This window comes from Prunus persica, chromosome G1, assembly GCF_000346465.2.
Source record: "Prunus persica cultivar Lovell chromosome G1, Prunus_persica_NCBIv2, whole genome shotgun sequence".
Lineage (NCBI taxonomy): Eukaryota > Viridiplantae > Streptophyta > Magnoliopsida > Rosales > Rosaceae > Prunus > Prunus persica.
Window position 1 is genome coordinate 28092221 of NC_034009.1, and position 19403 is coordinate 28111623.

The 19403-nt window shown below is 38.5% G+C and overlaps 3 protein-coding genes and 1 pseudogene across 3 annotated transcripts; all 4 read left to right on the top strand.

Moving 5' to 3' along the window:
• LOC18793060 (pentatricopeptide repeat-containing protein At2g02980, chloroplastic) lies at window positions 7485-9781 on the top strand. The gene has a single exon (XM_007226838.2). It carries the CDS (start codon window positions 7596-7598, stop codon window positions 9375-9377), a length of 1782 nt encoding a protein of 593 aa, XP_007226900.1. The 5' UTR covers window positions 7485-7595; the 3' UTR covers window positions 9378-9781.
• On the top strand, window positions 10876-11701 carry LOC109947104 (annotated as a pseudogene).
• LOC18793247 (extracellular ribonuclease LE) lies at window positions 13624-15179 on the top strand. Its single transcript, XM_007223859.2, has 4 exons — window positions 13624-13778; window positions 13887-14042; window positions 14463-14661; window positions 14754-15179. The coding sequence occupies exons 1-4, from the start codon at window positions 13677-13679 to the stop codon at window positions 14975-14977; spliced, it is 681 nt and encodes a 226-aa protein (XP_007223921.1). The 5' UTR covers window positions 13624-13676; the 3' UTR covers window positions 14978-15179.
• On the top strand, window positions 16792-18593 carry LOC18790332 (ribonuclease 3). Its single transcript, XM_007223857.2, has 4 exons — window positions 16792-17048; window positions 17181-17336; window positions 17906-18104; window positions 18218-18593. The coding sequence occupies exons 1-4, from the start codon at window positions 16944-16946 to the stop codon at window positions 18439-18441; spliced, it is 684 nt and encodes a 227-aa protein (XP_007223919.1). The 5' UTR covers window positions 16792-16943; the 3' UTR covers window positions 18442-18593.

The following is a 19403-nucleotide window of genomic DNA, read 5'->3' on the forward strand; positions in this document are numbered from 1 at the left end:
ATAGTAAATATATATATATATATATATATATAGTCCCCTTCTATTGAGGGATCCTTTAAATAATTTTATTTGAGGGACGCCTTTTATGGTACCCTACAATTTTTTTTCCAATGATCCAAATCTATTTTTTTATGTCTTCATTCATAGATCATCCTTACAAAAAATTAGACAAATCGGAAATCATTTCGACATCCAATTGTGTCATACAAAATTAATGAACACGGTGCTTCAAGGAAGTACTAAAATTTCAATAACTCAATTGAATGGTCAAATGATATTGGATTCAAGTGATTTTTTGTAGAGATGATCTTTGAATGTGTATACAAAATAGACAGTTTGAATTAATGAAATACAATCCGGAGTGGGCCCTACAAGAGATGTCCCTCAAATAAGCTATATATATATATATAGGATCTAAACATTGTTTTGATCTTGACCAACTACCATGTGCATATGCTTGTGCTGCATGTAGGCATCACAAATTTGCATGTTACCCAATGTGTTCACAATATTATATTACAAACTCATTGGTCATTGCATATGCAAAACCTATTTGGCCAGTTGGGAATTAGACAGATTGGGTGGTACCTAATGACGTATGAGATAGAATTGTCTTACCACTAATTACACCAAAAAGGTATGGCAAGCGCAAGGAAAAGAGAATCCCATCACGCGAAGAAGAACCATCAACTCATAAGTGTTCAAGATGTGGTTCAATTAGCCATTATCAACAAACTTGCAAGAATTCTATTGCACTTCATCCTACGTCGTAGATAAGGTGTAATATTTTACTATTAAAATTTATGAATTAGAATGAACAATGGATGAATATTTAATTTTATGATTGTTTCCCTCTTTTCAGCCGAGGCGGCTGATGAAAGGAACTTTGGGTCCTTTTTTTGAGTGCGGAGCGCGCCACCACCAAGCCCCGAATTTGGGCTTGAATGGAATTTGAGTAGATGGATGTGTTGCGCTTCTAACTTCTAATCAAACGATTGATCGGCCAAGGAAGGAACCTCATCTTGGCCTAGGTTCTTTAACTTCCTCAAGCTCGAGGATGGTTAGGCTTCTTGTGGATGTTTTTGTGATTTTTAGGTTTTTAAGTGAAACACATGCAATTAAGCTAAATGTGCGTTTAAACGTAAAGACAAGAATTAAAGTGCGATAAAATAAATCAAAGCGATAAATAAAGCAAGAATGAAATAAAAGCAATAGTACACCATTTGCTCTTTTGTCTCATCGTTGTGTTGGACTAAACGAGCCGTCCAACTGGGGGACCAACTCTTAGCCAGCACGTACCGTCGATAGCCTCAAAACCCATACGTCTGTGACCAGTCCTACGCGCGCAGACTACCCAATCAAGGGTCTGCAGCAACATCCTGTCAAGGATGCCCTGAGTTCCGACAATTCCAAGTATCTCAAGTTTCCGTATCCAAGTTTCAAATCCGGGAAGGCACATAGGGTAGTGCTTATAGCACTCCAAACTGACATTCTATACTCATCACTTTCCACAATCTCATCTCAACAACCCAAGTACCCACACATAGCCAAACATATATAAAAATTCTCAAAATCTAGATATACATACTCAAGATACTCAAATATGCCAAAACCCAAAAATATATTTCCAATGCATCATAAAAATATCACTTTCAACAATTGAATAAATAATATATCCAATATACCATTTAAAAACATCATGCATAATATTTCCCATCATAAAACCATGCATAAGGTTTGAAAACAAAGTCCACTCACAAGTAGTCCTACGCTGTTTGATCCTGAGAGGGTCCCGCCTTCTGTGTATGCGTGGTCGGAGTACTTATTTCAGAATACGTATACGAGATTAATACGAAGCGTTTCGAACGAGAACTTTGAATTAAAATCCTAGTTTCCTGGGTTTCTAGTGAGTGTACGAGGAACGAGACGTTCTAAGGTCCAACTACCCAATTCGGGCGATGGAATAGCTTCGAGAGACGCTCGGTCAACCGATGGTCAAACTTCCCCAATTCGGGTCAACTGGGCCCACGGGACCCACGACCTCCGTTTCACAATCCGAAAGTTCCTAAAGTTTCACAAGGTCTAAGATATCCGTCTTGCAAGTGTGGTCCGAAACAGACAGTTAGATCGCTTACGATTGGACGGTTATCGTAAAACGTAAACTTTAAGTTATTGAATCGGAACATCTGGGGCTCCGATTCACGATCTGAGAATTCCTACACGATCTTAGAAGTGTCTAGATTAACATATTTTGGAATGGAGTTTATCCAAAGGTCCGAACATGTCGAACCCGGATAACACACAATAGGCGTAACTCTGTTTGATAGTCAAATGACATCTGAATAGAAATCCGAGCACACCTACGCGCTCGTGAGGACCAGGAAAACACATTGGGATAAAAATTCACCTTTGCTACAGTGCCCATGCACCGGCAGTGCATAGGTGTCCAAAGCGATAAAGCTTCGCCGGAAAATCTCAACATCTCAGGCCAAGACTTCAACCCTAGGTATAACACCCTATTTGGAGTCACTTTTGTTCTTGGGCTTACCCCAAAAAGTGACCGGAAGTGGCCGGAATCGGAAATCCAAAACTGGCCGAACCCTAAATCCGAAATTAACTAACCTAGGCTCAAAATTAAAGAAATCATACACAACCATCAGCTAGAGCATGTAAAATAATCGAAAATCCATACCTTACTTGTCAAATTTGGAGGAGAAATGAGGGTGAACGAGAGGCTGAAAGTTTGTTGAAAAATTGTCAAAAACGCTTCGTTTCGTGGCTGTTTCCGGCGATGGCAGCGGCGGATCGAGGTGGCGTTGGGTTGGAACGGAAAGAAGGAAGTGTGATGGTTCCAACGGAACCGGTGCTGCTCAGTTTGGAGGTGTGTGGTGGCGGTGGTGACGTCGTGAAGGTGCTGTTGTGAGAGAAGAAAAAAAAAATAGGGGAAGGGGTCTGTTCGCAGGGGAGAGGGAGAGGGAGAGAGAAGTCAGATATTTTTAAACTCAATTTTGAAATATTTACGATTTTGTCATTATAGATGTTTTGATCGTAACTTCTTCGTTACAACTCCGAATCGAGTCCACTACATGTCTACGAACTCATCTCAGTATGATCTTCTTAAAAATACCAGTCACTGCCCTAAAGTTGATTTCCAACAAAGGGTCTTGGACTTCTGCCTTCGAATCATCCATCTCAGTTGGTGCCAATTCCACTTCCTCGATCTCGAGTGCATCGTCTTCCGGATCTTCATGAAGAGATTCCACCAAGTTAGCCGTAGACCCTAGTTCGGCCACTTTTTTGGTCCAAAAACCATGTAGCCGTCTCAAAGTCTCTTCCACCGCGGCCTTCTTCTCTTCCTCTATGGTTGTATCATTCATTGAGAAAGAAAAAATCAGCCATCGTGGGGTGTTCCCCATCTGCTTGGGCATCATATGCCCCAAATTCTATCAACTTTTGGGCCGAGACTCCCATAGGTCGATTCTTCCTATCTGACCTCGTAAAATAAAGAGGCCCGATATCATCCTCATAAAATTTTGCCTTCACCACGTTTGCAAAAGCCATGAAGCGCTATGTATCGGCTTGAACAATCTCTACATTTCCATCATTGTGCCAAAATTGTAAAAATTGATGAAGTGAAGAGGACACACATATGCTTCCGTGGATCCAATCTCTGCCCAACAAAGCATTAAAATGGACCGTTGAACCATATTGCAATTTCCATTGGCGACCACCTTTTGGGTCTCGTCCCTTTGGGTGGACTGATTTTCCTAACCCAATGTCAGGTTCTCAATAGGAAGGTTACCTTGAATATTCGATTTTAAGGTCGTCTCACCCACCTCTTTCTCACTTTCACATTCTCTACCAACCTCATTTTCCTCTAGAGAAGTAGGTGGAACGGGGCGGCTGAATTGCAACTATATGAGGATTTTCCTCTTATGATTGAGAAACAAAGTTAGGGTTGAGAGTTTGCCCCTTGGCTCGTTGGCTAAGTTGTGCAAAATTTGGATGAAAAGGTCATTGGAAGTTTGCAATCCATCTATGAACTCTTTCAATACAACTTCCATCTTAGATATCATCTCATTTATATATTCTTCCACCATGTGAGTATGGCCACCAGATGGCATCTCACCCACCTTGAGATTATATTGGCAACAATTGCCAATAGGATGATATGCTTGGTGGGAATAATAATTAGGCTCATTGTACATATAGGTGGAACCGTCTTGGCAATATGGGTAAGTGTATTGCCCCCATGCCACTTGATTGGTTTGGCCACCAAAGCCATGTTGATAATTCAAACCATTCTGGTCACCAATATAGTTGTGCCCACCATGTTGGCCACTTGAGTCATATTGGTTGTTAGACCTATCTTGATGGATGAAACTATATTGGCCATAGTGGCTGTGGTAACCATGTTGGCCAATGGATTGGCTGCTTGAGCCATAAGAATCATAGCTGTTGTAGTTAATCGGTTGATAAGAATGTTGCCATTCTTTTCGGTCACTCATATAGTGTGGGTCTCACTAGGCGTGCCAGATTATGTTTCCCTCTTTTCTGCAGAGGCGGCCGACGGAAGGAATTTTTGGTCTTTCTTCTTTTGATTGCGAGGTGTGCCACCACCAAGCTTCGAATTTGGGCTTGAATGGAATGTGAGTAGATGGGTGTGTTGCACTTCTAACTTCTGATCAAACGATTAATCGGCCATCCAAGAAACCCCCTCTTGGCCTAGGTTCTTTCACTTCCTCGGACTCGAGGATGGTTAGGCTTCGTGCAGATATTTTTGTGATTTTTAGGTTTTTAAGTGAAAAACGTGCAATTAAGCTAAATGTGCGTTTAAACGTAAAGACAAGAATTAAAGTGCGATAAAATAAATCAAAGTGATAACTAAAGCAAGAACAAAATAAAAGCAATAAGAACGATAAGAACAATAAACTAAAATAAACTTAGAATTAAACTTAATAAAAGTGCGATGACAATGAAAGGTAAAGCAATTGAAATAAACTTGAATTTAAATGACAAGAAAATATAAATTGAACAAACTAGAAAAAGGAAGAACTTTTTACACTAGATGCTTAAAAAGTAAAACCCTAAGTCTAGGAAAAGAAATGTGCAAGACGAAAGATAGGTTTGTCTGTCTGATGTGTGTCTTCTGCCTTCATTTGGTGAAGTTTGTATAGGGCGCCCATTGGCCCATGGGCTGACCATTGAATGGCCAAATGTCAACTCTTTCAAAATTCTTTCCTTTTGAAGCCCCATAAATCCGTGGATCATGTCAGCGGAGATATTATGGTTGCTTGATTTTCTCTCGTTTTAGAAAATTTTGAATCGTCATCAACCTCCTTGATTTCTTTCCTTGTGAGGCCTTCGTCACGTGCACATTGACCTTCGAAAATCTTGGGCGTGAATATGTGGCTTGGGCTTGGACCTCCACGATTGTATCTTGACATCTGGTGGAACCTCATGCCTTTTGAGTTTTTAGAATTCTAGAGTTGGCTGACCATCCGCCGAGGTAGGTGGTATGGGAACTCCAAATATTTGGATCGTGGGCTTGGCCCTAAGTTGGACTATCTTTGAGTTCTCAAAATTATTCGAATATTGGGAACTCGGCGAACATACCTCTCGCCGAACTACTACTCCCTCCACGGAAATACCTCATACCGAACTTCAACTTCCTCGGCCCAACTTTGCTTGCTCAAGTGTTGTGAGGATGGCGCATAGGTGCGCAAAGAGAAAATCCGCCCCGGCCTAGCTTTTTGCAAGAGAAATGGCCGACCAAGGTATTTAAGGAGTGTCTAGCCCAACTTCTTGAGAAGTGCCTGGCCACTTTTGCAAAAGGAAGCGTTCAACCAATTTTGCAAGGATATGCCTGGCCACTTTTGCAAGGGGAAGTGCCCGGCCATACTTTTGAGAAGGCATCATGGCCTTTGAAGAAAGCACGTCAGCCACATTTTTGAGAAAGCACCTTGGCCGCTAGGAATTCTACGGGAGCTAGAAATTCCGCCGCTAGGAATTCTTCGGCTGCTAGGAATCCCGCCGCTAGGAATTCTCGACAACTAGGAATTGCGCCACTATGAATTCCTCCTTGGCGGATTAGGTGAATTTTGACCGCCCCCAAACAATAATTTTCTTAAATTTTTTTATGTAAACTTTTGAAGATGAGGAAAGTAAAATAGCGGTCATGGCTTTCTCATAGTTGATTTCCCTTTGTTGAAAGTAAAATAGCTGATCTTTATCAATTTTGGAGGTACTGGCTTCGTGTTCAATACGAGTTGAGGGATTCTTCACCTATTAAACACGTGAGATGAATTCATGAAGGAATTTAAAAAAATATATTATCCATGATAGTTTCACATTCTATGGGCACTAACTGGATGAAAACCAACAACTTTGGACATGAATCTAGTAATTGAGATGAAACCAATGCAAAAACAACCAATTGGCCAACGCGGGACTGGACTCAATGAAAGAGGATGGAACTTTTTAAGTTTATGTGGGTTTTAATTTTTAAGGGCATTTGTGTCTATTTAGGTGAGTGTTTTTGCTATATTTGAAAGATTTTATAAAAATTGACATTTTTGAAAGTGGGGGTTAAATTTTGGCTATTTTTGATAAAAGAGAGAGAAAGAGAGAGTATAAAACCTCCTCTCTATTTTTATTTATTTATAATAATACATAAGGGTGTTTTTGATTTTTTTTTTTGTTTGAGTTTTTAAAAATGGGCCTACCAAACAAGTTTTTAGGGTAAATCTATTTTTAAGTTTATAAAATTAGATCCAAGTAGGATACCAAACGAGCCCTTATTTCTTTTTGTTTTGTTGACATGGTATTGTAAACAATTTCCTCTCATTACAGGTATTGCTTGTCTGCGTCATAGCAAGCACCATCACAGACACTTGATGTTTGGACAGCAATCCAATAAGAAAGTTTAGTTATGTATAATGCTCTTCTTGAACTAATCTTTCGATTAATCCTCTCACTGAGTACGCAATTATAATCTCCTCAATTGCTGCTGCCATTGAGGATGCACCTCCTTCTCGCAATCGTCGTATAATTAGCATCCTTGTCAAAGATTTGGGTTGGATTTGTCGATAATCGTTGGGATTATGGAGATATGTCTTCTGAACCAACCATAATGGTGGATTTAAGCTTGTCCCTGCTCAACTCTTGATAATGGAAGTCACATTAATCAACTACATGAACTTTAATCACCTGTGATGTTCAAGCAATGCATTTAAATTTTAATCTAACAACCCTGAATTTGGACAAACAAGTCCTATAATCAAAATGGGTTTAGGGCTAAATTGAATCCACAAGAGGCCCCTACAATACTGGACTTTTGGAAATGATATGATTGAGCAAGTTGGGCTGAATCAAACAGAGGGCCGCTAGAAAAACGGTTTTTTGAAAAAAAAATTAATTTATAATATAAATTTTTTTATAAATATATAAATATTTTTTATTTTGTAAGAATTAGAAAACAAAATTTAAGGTGAAGTATTTCCACACCATATCTAAAATTTGAGGTTTTAGTACCATCTCATAGTTTGGTTCCCTCCAAATAAAAAATCACTGCAGTTTTGCATTCAAAGACAATTATGGCAGCACCGGCTGTCCAAATGAGCCCATTCTCTCACCCAAAAACCAACACCAACACCCCAGTCTCCCTCATACCCAAGTGCACGTCTTTGAGAGAGCTCAAGCAAATCCAAGCCTTTTCCATCAAAACCCATCTCCAATATGACATTTCTGTCCTCACCAAGCTCATCAACTTCTGCACTCTTAACCCAACTGGTACCTCCATGGACTACGCCCACCACTTGTTCGACCAAATTCCTCACCCTGACATTGTTGTCTTCAACACCATGGCCCGCGGCTACGCACGCTCCCATGCCCCATTTCGAGCGATTTCACTATTTGCTCACATTCTGAGCTCAGATCTCTTCCCAGATGACTACACATTCGCCTCTCTTCTCAAGGCGTGCGCCAGCTCTAAAGCCTTAGAAGAAGGTAGGCAATTGCATTGCTTTGCTATCAAATGTGGGCTTCACCTTAACATTTATGTGTGCCCTACACTTATTAACATGTACACTGAGTGCAATGACGTAGATGCGGCTCGCCGGGTCTTTGATAAGATACCAGACCCTTGTGTTGTTGTACACAATGCTATGATCAAGGGCTATGCTCGAAGTAGTCGGCCAAATGAGGCATTGGCATTGTTTCGAGAGTTGCAAGCAAGCAATCTTAAGCCAACCGATGTTACTATGCTTAGTGCTCTTTCTTCATGTGCTTTGTTAGGAGCATTAGACTTGGGGAAGTGGATACACGAATACGTTAAGAAAAATAGGTTTGATAGATATGTTAAAGTGAACACTGCACTGATAGATATGTATGCAAAATGTGGAAGCCTGGAGGATGCGGTTTCTGTATTTGAAGACATGAGTGTGAAAGATACTCAGGCTTGGTCTGCTATGATTGTGGCGTATGCAACTCATGGCAATGGGTCAAAAGCCTTATCAATGTTTGAGGAAATGAAGAAGGCTCGAATTCGACCTGATGAGATCACATTCTTGGGTCTCTTATATGCCTGTAGTCATGCAGGATTCGTTGAGGAGGGTTGCAAGTATTTCTACAGCATGAGTGAGAGGTATGGGATTGTTCCGGGGATTAAGCATTATGGTTGTATGGTAGATTTGCTAGGACGGTCTGGACGCTTAGGGGAGGCTTACAAGTTCATAGATGAATTACCAATTACGCCTACACCCATATTCTGGCGAACATTGTTGTCTGCTTGCGGAAGCCACGGTGATGTAGACATGGGGATGCGGGTGCTTGAGCAAATATTTGCGTTAGATGACTCTCATGGTGGGGATTATGTGATCATATCGAATTTGTGTGCAAGGGCGGGGAGGTGGGAGGATGTGGATCGCTTAAGGAAGTTGATGAGAGACAGAGGAATTGTAAAAATTCCCGGCTGTAGCTCCATAGAGGTGAACAATGTAGTGCATGAATTCTTCTCAGGGGACGGGGAGCGTTCTGTTTCAACAGTACTGCATCAAGCAGTTGATAAGTTGGTTGAAGAATTAAAGCTGGCTGGATATGTTCCTGATACTTCTCTAGTCTTTCATTCTAACATGGAAGATAAAGATAGAGAAGTTTCTCTTAGGTATCATAGTGAGAAGTTGGCCATTGCCTATGGGCTCTTAAACACTCCCCCCGGGGCAACAATCCGTGTTGTGAAGAACCTTAGGGTATGTGGGGATTGCCATTCTGCTGCTAAGTATATATCATTGATCTTTAATCGACAGATAATTCTCAGAGATGTTCAACGATTCCATCATTTCAAAGAGGGAAAGTGCTCTTGTGGGGATTATTGGTAGTTGAACTTATTGAACCGGATATCATCTTTGTCATAGACGTATAACAGAGGAAATTTATTGGCTTGACAAAATTCTTCATTGCGTTAGTGGAAGGTGATCCACTTGATACTTGTGGACAAATTCAATGTCATATAAGAGTGAGGGGAACATGAACGCAGGTTGGTTTCTGTTGTCAGTCTTGGTCAAATCTGCCTTCTGTGATCACCGACGTATCTTTGTGATTGAGTGTGTATGAAAAGTTAACAACAACAGGAATGCAAATTTGTTGTAAATCTATTTAAAATTTGTTTACTTTCTATACATTTGTACATATGCATTCTGCTGTTATAAAATCCCCATAAATCCTCACACGGTTATCAGATCCTGTATTTTCTTATTATTATATATGAAGGAGATTATGCTGACAGGAAGAATATAAAAGAAGGAAACTGTAAGAAAGAAAGTATGTTGAACAATATTGGAACTGAAAACCTACTTTGTAAGGTTTCCCATTTTCCTCAAATCTAGTTTTCCTATGTCTTATTTTTATTGCCAATGCAATTATGAAGCACCTTTATCAATTATCATCTTTCCACTTTATAGGTAATGTCATTCAAATGTGAATACTGCTTCCCATGATGGGATACATATGCAGGCTGCAGTACACTATGTAAAAATTTATAAATTTTGGGTATCCTAAGCTAGCCAGCCCACTTACCCACTTACCAACTCTTAGTTTAGTTGTGAAGCACATTCTTCATTCTCAGAGTAAGAATTAGAGTTAACCCATCTCCCTATAAATACATCTGGATGTTCCTCTTATGCATATGAATCGAACAGAGACTCCCTTGACCTTGAAGCAAAGAAAACAGAGAGCCAAAGCCAGCACCTGCAGTCTCACAATCTCAGAAACCAAACAAATACCATAACCTTTCTCAATGGACTAAATGCAGTATCAGGTTTGTCTCCTTGAGCTACAATCCCTTTGCACAAATGCTCGTAACCACCTGAGCTAGAAGCCCTTTGCACAAATGAAAGACCTTAAAGCAGAGAAAATGGAGAGCCAAAACCAAAACCAACACCCACCACAACCACAGGAACCAAGCGAATTAGGCACCACCTTTTTCAGAATCTGTGTCAATGGGCTTAATATATTATCAGGTTCGTGTGTCTCTTTTAATTTCTCTGTGTAATGTGACTCACACCACATTAATATGGAAACAGTCTATTTAATTTAAATCTCAATCTTAATTTACACTGTTTTACTTGCTTAATTACCTTGTTAATTTCTCAGGTGTTGGGTTACTATCAATTCCATTTGCACTTTTCCATGAAGTTGGCACTAGTACAAGTGCAGTGCGCAGAACAAAGCTTTGTCTGCCCCCAACTTTTATACCTGCCAGGTTGAAAGCCCATATTTGGGAACAATTGGTGCAGATTATCCCCTTCTAAGATTAAGAATCCCACTGCTAGTAAATATACTTCTAGATACAAAAAAAAAAAAAAAAAAAAAGAAGATATGGCGACCCTTCTGCACCAGTTGTTACCAAATATGGGTTTCAACCTGGCAGGTATGAAAGTTGGGGGCAGACAAGCTTTGTTTTGCTCACTGCACTTGTATTATTGCCAACTACATGGCTGAAAAATCTGGGGATGCCAGCTTATATTTCTTCTGAAGGGGTTTTGGCTTCTATTTTATTGGTGGCTAGCTTGTGCATTTGAGGGAATTGGGTTCAATGAAGGAGATGTTCTCCTAAATTTGAGAGGCCTGCCTACCGCTATAAGCTTGTATATATCTGTTCTGCTATTGTGGCCATGCGGTTTTTCCCACACTCTGCAATTTCATGACAGAGAGAAACAAATTCTCAAAGGTCAGAATATTCTGAAAACTTGGTTAAAACTTGTTGCCATTTAGTTATCTTTGTTTTGTTGACATACGGCTCCATGGCCGTTTTGGGTTATTTGATGTTTGGAGAACATTTGAAGTCCCAAATTACACTTATTCCAACAAGAAATATTAGTTCAAAAATAGCCATTTACTTGACTATAATTTAATCACCTCACACCCACTTGTAATCACCCCAATCGCTACTGCCATTGAGGATGCACACCCTTTTTTCAACCGTCGTATAATTAGCATCCTCGTCAGAACGCTAATTGTGGTTAGCACTGTATTTGTGGCATTAACCATGGGCTTTGTTGGTGCATTTCTGAGCGTCATTGTGTCGATCTTAATGCCATGCTTGCTCTACCTAAAGATTAACGTTGCTGCTCGGAAATTTGGGTTGGAGTCGGTGACAATTATTGGAATTATGGTGATAGGGTCAGGTCGCTCCATTGATTGAGGCTCCGTGCAAACACAGATGTTGAGGCCCTATATATACAACTACAAACAAAAATCATAATCCATAAATAGAACCAAACGCATTCTTAGTGACATGAATTACATCATAATCCATAAATTTAAAAAAACCGATCTCTAATAAAGTCAATTACATTTACTTTCTTATATACAAAGTTTGTTTCAATCAAATTTGGTAGCTTTTAATTTTCCAAGCTGTGGTAACCATGATATATCATGCATTATAGTTTGATAACAGCCCACATATTTCTAGCCCAATCAAGTATATCCAGATCATCTAAGAATCCTTACAGAACCAAGAAGACAGGAATTAATGACATGTTTACTAATCCATAATTGGATTAGGAGGAATTGAATTGATGAGGAGTTAGATTGAGGAGAATTAGATTCCGAATTCCTATTGAAGTTGTTTACTAAACCATATGGATTGATAAGAGTTAGATTCTGAATTCCTATTAAGTTGTTTACTAAATCATATGAAATTAGGATAAGAGTGGTACTAATTACTAAAATGTCATTGTTGTTAGGTTAAAGTAGATGACAAAATTGGAATTTTAAAAATTGTGTGAGGATATAATAGGTAAAAAAGATGAATTCTTAATGAATTAGTTCTTCAGAAATTAGAATACCACCTCCCGCCCAAGAATTGAATTCCTTCAAAATCATGAATTCAATTCCTAATTCTATATAGGTCCCATCTACTTTTCAATTCTTTGATGTGAAGTAAACGCAGGAATCCTCCATAGGTAGAATTCAATTCCTGATTAGTAAGCACACCATAAATCTGACTAAAATAGAAAACTACAGACGTTAAAAATCAGAAACACACTGTAAAAATTCTTATCCACAAGATTATCAAAACTGTGTATAGCTCTGACCTAAGGATGCATGAAAATATTCCATTCATTGTAATGGTCGGTTCTCCATTGTGTCTGTGTGTGTGTGGACAGATGACCTTTTGTTGGACAACAAAGACACGAACTCTCCATCTGTCTCTTGGCACTACTTGATTTCTAGTAGTAAAAAAGAAATCAAACGCAACACTGCTTGAAAATGTGACAGCATAAAACCTCAAATCAAAGGTCAAATAATGATGTTTTTTATATAAATAATACTGAGTTAAGGAGAGAATATCCTCTTGAACTGATGATGCCTGTGTTTTTCAGTATGAAAGCATGTATGGAAATCACGGCACGCAATTTCGACAAATGCTATGCCTTATTTTATTGGGGACCATTTATAAATTCATGTCACAACCACATGTAGACTTCGTTATTGGATCCAATGAAAGCTTCAAGTGTGAAATCTTCACTTCCCTAACATAACTTGGAAGGCTAATCCATCAAATAATTGGTGCAAATATATGTTTATTATAGCACAAAGCTGATACAATACAAGTAACAGGCAACGCCGCAATATTTTTTATTAGTTGCTGTTTATTTTGCTCTGTTTTCCCACCAATTAATTTATGAAATGGATGCTGCAAAAAGTCACAACTATGGCTGGCCTGTGTTCAGACCTTTATGAAAAAAAAACTCAACCCAATCTGCCAATTTGCCAAAATCACATAAGATCTCCCGTTGAGATTTGCCCAAATGATATGTAATTAATGGCTCATTTTGATTAATTTGACCCCAGACCAAAAAAAAAACCACAAATTAGGAAAATAATGGATTTTATAAACAGCAAGAAACAAAAACAATGAATCTGACAGAGAAGAAAATCCCACAAATAAGAAAGGAAGGAGAAAAAAAGAGAAATATATAGAAAAGGTGAGCCGACATGTAACAATCATCATGCAACCGTTACACATGTAAATAATGCAGTGGCGTAATTGATATAAGCATATTGCTGGATATTCCGTCCCTTCCATTTTGGCCTATAAATACAGCTTTATCACCTCCTTCTAATTTAACAACCAGTCTGAGAGTCAGAGAGAGAGAGACAGAGTGAGAAAGATGAAGTCCAATTCCTCTACTTTGATCAAACTTTTAGTACTAGGATGTCTTTCAGTTGTTTGTGTTGCAGAAGATTTTGATTTCTTCTACTTTGTCCAGCAGGTGATGAGCGAGACATAATTTCCTTCCATTTAGATTGTTAGCAGAAATTATTGAAAGCATTATGTTGTAATATAATGGTTGTGTGTTCTGTTTTGGCTGATATTGCAGTGGCCAGGGTCATACTGTGACACAAAGAAAAGTTGCTGCTATCCAACGACAGGGAAGCCTGCAGCTGATTTTGGCATTCATGGGCTGTGGCCAAATTACAAGGACGGTTCATACCCCTCAAACTGCGACCCTAGCAACCCCTTTGATCAATCTGAGGTACTTGCTTTGCTACCCTAATTTGATGATCTTACAAATATGTGCTATGTGGACCTGGGTTGAAATGTTCAGTGTTGCCATCAAAACCATCGATCTGCTTTATTTCTAATTTACATTTCAAGGCCGGCCAAAACATGACAATATAGTTAATTAACATGATGTGAGGGATGTACGGGGCTTTCAAGTGCAGTTACCCTGTATCCGAGGTCTTGTGTTTGAATCACCCCACCCTAATATCGCTTGGGATTTGGTGTGACGCCTCACATACCCTGCGTGCAAGCAATGGCCCTATTTGGCTGGAATTAATGTGTCTTGTAGCCCTTTTGATATCCTTTGTTCTGTTTTTTCATATTACTTTACAAAAGTAAAGAAATCTATATATGATTATTATTGAAATTGTGAAAATGGTGGATGGCACAGATTTCAGATCTAAGAAGCAGCATGCAGAAAGAATGGCCAACACTAGCTTGCCCCAGCGGCAGTGGCATAGAGTTCTGGACACATGAATGGGAAAAGCATGGCACCTGCTCAGAGTCTGTGATTGACCAACATGGTTACTTTGCAGCAGCTCTTAACCTCAAAAAGAAATTAAGCCTCCTCCAAGCTCTTGAAAGTGCAGGTAATAATCAATCAATTAATTAAATTAAGAAACTAATTTAACCTCTTAATTTCCATGATTAATTCAGTCATTCCATGTATAATATTTTGCAGGCATACAACCAAATGGGGATTCTTACAGCCTTGGAAACATCAAGGATGCAGTTAAATCTGCAACTGGTTTCACTCCATTCATAGAGTGCAATGTGGATGAATCTGGCAACAGCCAACTTTACCAGGTTTACTTCTGCGTGGACACTTCTGGCTCCGACCTCATTGAATGCCCAGTTTTCCCCCATGGAAAATGTGGTTCACAGATTGAGTTTCCTTCTTTTTAGACATGTAGAAAGAGAGAGAAAAATGGCTCAAAGATCACAGCATGTGACGAATGTGAGCGTTCACTAATCATGAATTCTAAATGTTGTCCAGTTTCAATAACCCCATTTTCTGAAATGCCTCTCTGTTTCTTGATGTATGAAGTGCTAGTCAATCAGTCAGAGTTATTAAGGGGATGATTGCTTCAATAGAATTATATTCATCTCAAATCAAATGGACAGCCTCATTCTTCGAATTCTTCACGGCCCAAAAGTGATTAAAGATTGAGAGGGCCCAAAAGTAATTCAGTCAAAGTAATTAAGGGGTTCAAGCTTGGCCCGTTCTGTTTTGATTCAAAAGCAAGGAAATTCTGTGATGACAGGGCAATAATAACTCTACAATTAATCTAACGACTATTCTACAGTCTTTTGAGGTGGGAAAGCACACTCAACATCATCATAACTTTCCAATGTCCAAGTCCAAGACATGGTTGTCTTGTCTTGAAAACGCTTAGAAACCTTCCAAAGCAAAGAGGATATATAAGAAATTGGTGATTGTGTTAGGCAGCGAAGCCGCACAACACCTCATCATCTCACCTAACTAGAAGAGAAGAAGAAGTTTGTATTGGGTACTCTCTTTGGATCCAACGTTATCTTGAGGTCTAGTACTAGATATAACATCGTTATCTGACATGTTCTCATTAGACCAAATTTTCCAAATTGGAATCAACATCTGAGTTTCCAAGTCAGATTGAATTTGAGGAATTGCTTATCTTCCACCACCATAGCTGAGCTGACCAGAGACGGCCTGCACATTTGAAGAATTCCATGCTGCATGCATGAAATTATCTTATCATGATCGTATTATTACTACTAATGCATAATACGTATACTGTACACATGCAATTGTAAGCAGATATTGACTTGCACGCAACACCGCCCTATCTACAAAGTATAAACCAGCAATAACCAACTTTGAAGATTGGCATGAAAAGCTAGCCAGCCTTGCGCTCCATCTTATCAATTACTTAAAGGCTAATGCATCACCTCCCTTGCCATAAAATGCATCCACTCCACCGTTGCTTCAAGATTTGCAATTCCTATTAGTTTCCGAATGTAGATTGTTTATTATGTATAAAAAATAAAGACTTGTTTTCTATCCTTATGAACCAACCATAAGGTTTAAGTCTTAATCTGAGGCAAAGAAATAAATTTAAAAAATTTCATATCAATGGATGGTCATTGGTCACTTGTTCATGGATATATGAGATGGGATCTGAAGCTAATAAAAGACAAATTATTAAATTGGATTATACTAAGACAATACAAAATGGGTTAGACTTCCAGTTTGGCATTGCTGTGCTGTGAAAATAATCACTGTCAAATTTGCTGTGAGAGAAATCAACTGTGAGATAAAGTAGTTTGGCGTTTGGTAAAATTTTTGTTAAAAGTGTTGTTGGTATTGATTTTACTCATAATTAGAAAATAATTGCCAATTAATCATTAAACTCAGCTCCTCTTCGAAACTGATTCCTGCATAATCAGAAAATGAAAGCACCTCATTAGCTGCTTTCCTTTATAGCTTTCTCTCACAGCAATTTTTAACAATAAGTGATTTTCTCACAGTTTACCAAACGGGTTGGGCTTCCCAAAATTTTTAAAAAATCACTTATCACCTCAAATAAGTAATGTCAAACGGGCACTTAATTTAAATATTGATGATTAACTGGAAATTAAATCATTACAAAATAAATAAATAGGAGGTGGAAGGAACCACGAACCAAAGAGATAAAAGCTAATGTAAGAGAGCGATGGACACGCAAATAATGTGCCATAATATGGGTGGGTGGTGAGCATATGCTTTCCAGGATATCCCATCTGCCCTATTAATAAAGCTTTCAGCTGCACGGCATTGTCATTCATTCCATACATATATACCTCTCTCTCAAAAAACTGTTCATCAGAAAAAGAAAGAAACAACCAACCGACAATGAGATTCAGCACTAGTTTGATCTTGATCAAGCTTTTTGTAATTCAGTACCTCTCAGTTCTTTGCGTTTCGCAGGACTTTGATTTCTTCTACTTTGTTCAACAGGTGCGTTTGCTTCAATTATATAGCTAGCTAGCTAGCTAAAGATCAGTTTCTTTTTCTTCTTCTTCTTCTTCTTATCTCTTGTTTTTAACTATTCATAACTTAATTACCATAATCATCTTTTTGATCCTGCAGTGGCCAGGAGCATACTGTGACACCAAGCACACTTGCTGTTATCCAAAGTCGGGAAAGCCTTCAGCAGATTTTGGCATTCATGGGCTTTGGCCTAATTACAAGGATGGCTCCTACCCATCTAACTGTGATCCCGATAGTGTTTTCGACAAATCTGAAGTACGTTCCTCACACACACACAAAAATATATATATATATATATATAGTGTGTGTGACAAAAATGGTTGAAGCTCTTTTATATATACACGATAATCATTTGAAGATGGTATAGTGTAGATTGATTGTTTTAGCTTTTAGCTAGGGTTCAAAAGTATGCAATATTTGTCTAGGTAGCTAAGCGCCATATGCCGAGGCTCACGAGTCATGGAGACAATTAAACAAGAAAATAAATATATATTTATATATTAAAAAAAAGGCAATGGCGTGCATCAGTAATATTAAATAATAGATCGATCTAAGAATCCAAAATAATTAATTAGTTATTCTAAATCTAAACTACATGTACTTTGGAGAAAGGGGAATGCTTAATTGCAACCTAATTGAAAAGATACATGTTGTTTTATGTGGTGATCTCTGTTCTCTATGTTGTTGTCTTCTCTTCCACTCCATGATTTCTGGGGAAAAGACAGACACAACATACGATAATGTTTTGTCTTCTCTTTGCTTTTGATGCCTTAAATAATATATAATAATAATATAGTATAATTATTGTATTGGTGTTTAATCAGATCTCAGAGCTAATGAGCAACCTGGAAAAGAACTGGCCGTCACTAAGCTGCCCAAGCAGCAATGGGTTCAGGTTCTGGTCCCATGAATGGGAAAAGCACGGTACATGCTCAGAGTCAGAGCTTGACCAGAAAGATTACTTTGAAGCGGCTCTCAAGCTCAAGCAAAAAGTTAACCTTCTGCAAATCCTCAAAACAGCTGGTAATCATTAATTAAGTATTAATCTTATTACTGTATAATTAATTAACCCTAGTACGTGCATGCTGATCAAGAGGATTATGAACTAAAATGTAAAAAATGATTAAATAATGCAGGGATCGTACCAGATGATGGGATGTACAGCTTGGAGAGCATAAAAGAAGCCATAAAAGAGGGTGCTGGGTACACCCCAGGGATAGAGTGCAACAAAGATTCGGCGGGAAACAGCCAACTGTACCAGGTTTACCTGTGCGTCGACACTTCCGGCCAAGACATCATTGAATGCCCTGTGCTTCCTAAAGGACGATGTGCTTCAGATGTTCAATTCGCTAAATTCTAATTAATTAGTTAACATCAGCTAATACGCTCTTTAATTGGTTCTTTTGTTTTTCTGTACTTAATTAATTGTACCTATCTTTTCTGCGTCAAATAAATTTCTATGACTCATGAGTCATGTTGGTAATAAATCTTTATAAAATATTACTTTCTCTATTTTGTCAAAGCAAATTAAAATTTGGGTTGCGTTTAGAGGTGGGCATTTTAACCAGTGAATCGAGCCGCGTCAAACTTGTCTGCTCAAGAACCGAACCAAACCCGTCTTCAAATTAAGGTTGGGTTGGGTTGGGTACTAGCTAGTTCGAACGTCGTCCCTTTCTAATTAATTAATTAATTAATCATAATCAGCCTCAGAATTCAATATATAGAAGCCAATCGGATGTGAAGTAGCTTGCCTCTCTACTAATTTGAAAAACCCTAACACGCACATGCAACTAATTTACACTCCCATCTTCTCTGTTATATATTCACTTCATCCTTTTTTTTTTTTTTTGGTTACAAAGCGGGATTAATCTAAAAAATAAAAACAAAAACTAACAAAAAACACTTCGGTGTTATAAAATAAGAAGTGAAGTCCATATGAATTAAGTAAAAGGGTATTAGTCAAAAGATGAAATTATGATGTTGGGAGAAAATATTGAAGATGAGTCCACAGGAGGCCATTATTGCTTATAAATATGTTTCCTCTTAAGTTGTAAAATACACAACCAATTAGAAGAGAAGATAGTGAAAGTCAGAGAAGAAAAGAGAGAGTGAGTTCTATCTGAGAAGAAATTCTGTCAATCTAAACATTACAAGAGCAAATATAATTCCACTCCCAATATACTTCTAATATTTAGTGGTACTTCTCATACTCTCTGATGATTCTAGTTCTATAACATTCGGGATAAAGTGTAATGTACAACCTAATCTATCACCGTCCAAGGTCAAAACAAAAGAGTTAAAAAAAGACGGCAAAAAGTATGC